The sequence below is a fragment of the Triticum urartu genome, chromosome 2A, assembly GCF_056163025.1.
Source record: "Triticum urartu cultivar PI428250 chromosome 2A, HENAU_Tu73, whole genome shotgun sequence".
Taxonomy (NCBI): domain Eukaryota; kingdom Viridiplantae; phylum Streptophyta; class Magnoliopsida; order Poales; family Poaceae; genus Triticum; species Triticum urartu.
Genome location: NC_141874.1, coordinates 40,831,362 through 40,837,361, shown reverse-complemented (window position 1 = coordinate 40,837,361; position 6,000 = coordinate 40,831,362). Strand labels below are relative to the sequence as shown.

The 6,000-nt window shown below is 49.5% G+C and overlaps 1 protein-coding gene across 2 annotated transcripts in view; it reads right to left on the bottom strand.

Moving 5' to 3' along the window:
- Nucleotides 1–313: 313 nt before the first annotated feature.
- LOC147983409 (uncharacterized) overlaps nt 314–6,000 on the bottom strand; it is a 50,172-nt gene continuing 44,485 nt past the window's right edge. For both annotated transcript variants that reach the window (XM_087542933.1, XM_087542934.1), the window contains 3 exons: nt 5,848–5,980; nt 5,761; nt 314–667 (listed from right to left, as the gene is read on the bottom strand). In XM_087542933.1, the coding sequence (XP_087399059.1) occupies nt 314–667; nt 5,761; nt 5,848–5,980 (488 nt within the window). The remainder of the gene's footprint in view (nt 668–5,760; nt 5,762–5,847; nt 5,981–6,000) is intronic.

The following is a 6,000-nucleotide window of genomic DNA, read 5'->3' as shown; positions in this document are numbered from 1 at the left end:
TAATTCCATTGGCTCAAATAATGGACTTGATTAAATTACTTGATCCACAACTTCGTATACAAAACACACACTGAAATTACCAATCTTTAAAAAGCAAAATACACAGTGATCCCTGTGTTCCTCACAACTGTTATTTTGAACTCTCAACTCTGCGGTGCAGATACTAAAACGGGGCAGCGAGCACAACACCAAACAATCCACCCACCGACCCACACATGCAATCCGATCATAAATAGCAACGTCAATCACTCACTGACTTTGAACCCGTTGATGAGATATCATCGCTGGGTAGGACGACGGTGGTAGACCAGACTCAGTGGTGTCCGTGGTATCCGCCGCCGCCGCCGTAGGTGGGCGTGGGAGGGATGGGGTGGTAGTCCGGGTGGGGCTGCGGCTTCGGCTCGAGCTTGGGCACGGGGCTGTAGTCCGGGTGGGGCTGGGGCTTGGGCTCCGGCTTCGGTGGCACGGGCTTCTTGTGGTGGAAGTGCTCGATGATGTGCTTCTTGATTGGCCCGCACAGGGTCATGGATGCGCAGTCCGGCAACGCTGCAGACGGCGTGGCAATGTTGTCGCCGGCGACGATGCCGAAGGTGGTGCCTTCCGAAACCGGCACGATCTTTGATGGCTCCTGGCCGGGGCACGACGCGTTGGAGGCGGCGCTGTGGAGCTATGTGTTAAACGATGTATATCTGTAATGTGTGCATGTGTTGTATTCAGTTAGGCCAAGGAGACCTGATCCCAAGTGTTAAACGATGTATATTTGTAATGTGTGCGTGTGTTGTATTCAGTTAGGCCAAGGAGACCTGATCCCATATCTGTTAGTTAGTTAAGTTGGAGATCAAGTCCATGGCCTAACAACCCTTGTAATCTCGCAGGCCTTTGCGCCATATATTAAGACGCACGCGTCCCTGCATCGAGTATATGCTTCAGCCTAGGTTTTCTACATGGTATCAGAGCCTATCTCTTCCATCGCATCTAGGTCATATCTTCTTCCACCTCCGCCATGGCTGCGCCCTCCCTTGCCTCTCTCAGCCACACCATCACAGAAAAACTGAATCGGGAGAACTTCCTCATCTGGAGGGCGCAAGTCCTGCCAAACATTAAGGCAGCGGGCATGATGGGCTTCCTCGACGGCTCCACCTAGGAGCCCCCCGCCGAGCTTCGCACGGAGAAAGCCGTCTCTGGCAAGAAGGAGATCACCATCACCGCCAACCCAGAGCACACCGTTTGGGTCACTCAGGACCAGCAGGTGCTTAGTTTCCTGATCGCATCTCTCTCTCGCGATGTTCTTCTGCAGGTCAGTAACTGCACAACCGCTACCGCAACCTGGAACGCTCTCCTTCAGAGTTTTTCCTCGCAATCCCGAGCTCGGATCATCCAGCTCAGGGACCAGATCGGTCACCCCAGGAAGGGTGACCTCTCGGCGGCCGCCTACTTCACCAAGATGAAGGGGCTCGCCGATGAACTTGCTGCTGTTGGGAGGCACTTGGATGAAGATGATGTGGTCTCTCACATCATCCAAGGTCTTCAGCATGAGCCGGAGTACAGCGGCTTCTTCTCCACCGTCTCCACACGCACCATCACTGACCAACCCATTGGCTTGGGCGAGCTGTTCTCGTTGCTGCTCGCTGCCGAGTCCCGCATCACCGCCGCCCAGACCTCTATCTACTCCGCCAACCTCGCTGCAAAGGGCGGCGGCCGCAGAAACTCCAACCGTTCTGGGAACGGTAGTGGTGGCTGGAACGGTGGCGGTGGCTCCCGTGGCTACAACAACAACACGGGTGCCCGCTTCTCCGACAACTCTGGTGGCGGCGGCTCTGGTGGTCCGCCCCGCCCGGGTGGTGACCGCGGTGATCGTGGTGATCGCGACCGCGAGAAGTGCCAAATCTGCAAGCTTGAAGGGCGTGGAGCATGGCGCTGCAAGAAGCGCTACGACCGCAACTACAACAACAATGTGCGCAATCCAGCAGGAGGTGGAGGTGGCGGTGGTAACCGATCTGCCAACGCCGCCCATGCTTATGGGGTTGACACCAACTGGTATCTTGACACTGGGGCGACGAATCACGTGACTGGCGAACTGGAGAAGCTTGTTGTCCATGATCGCTACACCGGCCCGGAACAAATCCACACTGCGAGTGGTCAAGGTATGAACATTGCTCATGTTGGTCATTCAGTTTTATCTACACCCCATGTCTCATTAGATCTAAACAATATCCTTTATTCTCCTCAAGCTGACAAGAGTTTACTCTCCGCTTATCAACTTATCAAAGACAATCATGCCTTTCTTGAAGTTTACCCTGAAACTTTTTTTGCTAAGGATCGTGCCACTCGGAGGATCATTCTTCAAAACGAGAGTAGAGATGGTCTCTTCCCAGTTTCTGGTCGGCAAGAGGCTCCTCCCACTCGACAAGTCCTTAGCGTGGTAAAACCGTCTACATCAAGATGGCATAGGCTCCTAGGACATCCTGCATTCCCGGTGGTTCAGAAAATTCTTCGAGATTTTAGTCTTCCTGTGTCCAATAAAACAGATCATTTTTTGGTTTGTGATGCTTGTCAGATGGCCAAGAGCCATCAACTCCCTTATCGTAAGTCCACTAGTGAGTCCAAGGCTCCTTTAGAGCTTGTTTTTTCAGATGTGTGAGGTCCCGGACCCGTTTCTGTAGGTAGACAAAAATATTATGTGAGCTTTATTGATGATTTTAGCAAATTTAGTTGGATTTATTTGCTCAAAAATAAGTCTGACATGTTTGAGAAGTTTCATATCTTCCAGCAGCATGTTGAACTCCTCTTTGATCGCAAGATTTTGGCTATGCAAACGGATTGGAGGGGGTGAATACCAAAAGCTAAATTCTTTCTTTGAACGCATTGGCATTACTCATCACGTTTCATGCCCCCATGCTCACCAACAGAACGGGTCCGCGGAAAGGAAACATAGGCATATCGTGGAAGTGGGTCTATCTCTTCTTACGCATGCTTTTATGCCCTTGAAGTTTTGGGATGAGGCATTTCTCACTGCAGTTTACCTCATCAACCGTGTCCCTAGTAGGGTCATCAAAAACCAAACGCCTCTTTGGTACAAAACCCAACTACACCTTCCTTCGCATTTTTGGGTGTGCCGTATGGCCCAATCTACGCCCCTTAAATAAACACAAGCTTGAATTCCGGTCAAAACAATGTGTGTTTTTAGGGTATAATACCCTCCACAAAGGCTACAAGTGCCTTGATGTGGCCTCTGGTCGGGTTTATGTCTCATGTGATGTGGTTTTCGATGAACATGTCTTTCCTTTTGCCCAACTCCACCCAAATGCCGGTGCACAACTTCGCAAAGAACTCATTCTCCTACCTTCACATCTTCTGCCATCACCTGGTTTTCTTCAAGGGGGAGTAGTAGATGCTGCTGACCACATGTCAATGTCTCACAATAATGCCTTTGATGAAAATTCTGCTGAAAGTGTATAGGAATATGGAGCAGAAAATAGCGAAAATGCGCATGATTTTATGCTCACAGAAACCACAGGGGAAGCCACAGAGGATCCGGTCGCCAATCCCGGTGGGATTCCCTCGGGATCCATCCTGTCAGACGCGGCAGGATCTCTTGCGGGATCAGCGCCATCGCCTGATTCGGCGGGCAGGCGCGCCGCGCCCACTACGGGTCCAGGCGGAGCCCCAGCGCGTGGCCTCGGTTGGGCATCTTCAGTGGCGGGGTCAGGCGGGCCCCCTGCACAGGCATCTGGTCGACCCACTTGTGTGGACGAGGGCAGCCCACACACCGGTGGGGTTGCACGCTCGGGCGCAGGTGTGCCCCCGCCCGACCAGCCTCTGCGCACCATACAGGCGGCGCCAAGTGGCAGTTCCGGAGAGGCAGCCTCGTTCGCTCCAGCCGATTTGTCTCTGTCTGCACAGGAGCCGCTACAGGAGTTCTCTGGTGGATCTTCTGTGGCTGATTCTGGATCTGCTGTTTCATCCTCTACAAATCGTCTTCAACAACAAATTGATCGACCAGCTCCGCCCCCTCCCGTGCGTTCGCACACCATATCGCAAAGTGGTATTGTTAAACCTACAGTATACAAAGATGGTTGTATTCGTTGGGGTTCTTTTTGTGCAACAGGTGAACCTCAAAGCTTTGGAGAGGCGCTAGGTGAATCTCGTCGGAAGCAAGCCATGGATGAGGAGTATGCAGCCCTAATAAAGAATAGAACATGGCGTTTGGTTCCACCAGCCAAGGGCAGGAATATAATTGACTGCAAGTGGGTTTAGAAGGTAAAGAGAAAGTCTGATGGCACTGTTGACAGGTACAAGGCACGTCTAGTTGCTAAGGGATTTAAACAGAGGTATGAGATTGACTATGAGGACACATTTAGTCCTGTAGTAAAGGCTGCCACCATTAGATTAATTCTTTCAGTTGCAGTATCTAGAAACTGGTGCATAAGACAGCTAGATGTCAAGAACACGTTTTTGCATGGTGTTCTGGAAGAGGAAGTGTTCATGAGGCAACCTCCTGGGTATGAGCATCCACGTTTTCAATGTCATGTCTGCAAACTTGATAAAGCAATCTATGGACTGAAACAAGCACCTAGAGCTTGGTACTCTCGATTGTCCTCAAAGTTACAATCTCTTGGTTTTGCTCCGTCCAAGGGAGATACTTCGTTGTTTTATTATCATCGGCATGGGATAACTATTTTTATGCTTATTTATGTTGATGATATAGTTGTTACAAGCTCATCATCTAAAGCAGTTGAAGCTCTTCTCATGGTTTTGAGCAAGGAGTTCGCACTCAAGGACCTTGGTAGTCTTCATTTCTTCCTTGGAATTGAAGTAAAATATGCAAAGAATGGAATTGTTCTGTCACAGGAAAAATATGTGCAAGAAATACTTCAAAGGATGGGCATGAAGGGATGTAAGCCATCATCTACACCTTTGTCCACCTCTGAAAAATTGTCTCTTTATGATGGAGACATGCTTGGGACAGAAGACTCTACCAGGTACAGAAGTATTGTAGGAGCATTACAATATCTGACATTGACTAGACCAGATATCTCATACTCAGTAAATAAAGTATGTCAGTTTTTACATGCTCCTACTAGTGTGCAATGGACAGCAGTAAAGAGAATACTTAGGTATCTTCAAGGAACAAAGAGTCATGGACTCAAACTGGGAAAGTCGGATTCGATGCTTGTAAGTGCTTTCTCAGATGTAGATTGGGCAGGTTGTCCTGATGATAGGAGATCAACTGGAGGCTTTGTAGTTTTTCTTGGAAGTAATCTAATCTCCTGGAGTGCTCGTAAACAGCCAACTGTATCCAGATCAAGTACAAAAGCTGAGTATAAGGCTCTAGCAAATGCTACTGCTGAAATCATCTGGGTTCAGAACTTGTTGACAGAGTTGGGTGTTCGACATCCAAAGGCAGCATCACTTTAGTGTGATAATCTTGGTGCTACATACTTGTCTGCTAATCCTATTTTTCATGCTAGGACCAAGCATATAGAGATAGACTATCACTTTGTTCGAGAAAGGGTGGCTGACAAATTGTTGAATATCAGGTTTATACCTACTGGCGATCAAGTTGCAGATGGATTTACTAAACCGCTTTCTTTTAGGCAGCTGCAAGCTTTTAGGCACAATCTCAACTTGGATAGTTGTGATTGAGGGGGAATGTTAAACGATGTATGTGTGCGTGTGTTGTATTCGGTTAGGCCAAGGAGACCTGATCCCATATCTGTTAGTTAGTTAACTTGGAGATCAAGTCCATGGCCTAACAACCCTTGTAATCTCGCAGGCCTTTGCGCCATATATTAACACACACGCGTCCCTGCATCGAGTATACACTTTAGCCTAGGTTTTCTACACTGTGCGACGTAGTCATTGCCCTGGAGGTCAGCGGCGAGTGGCACACTGAAGGCGCCGGTGCCGTCGAGGGCACCCACTGCCTTGCTCTCGTAGTCGCCATGGACGTTCTTGCACTTGACTGCTACCTGGAGACCTGACAAAAATTTCGTGGCA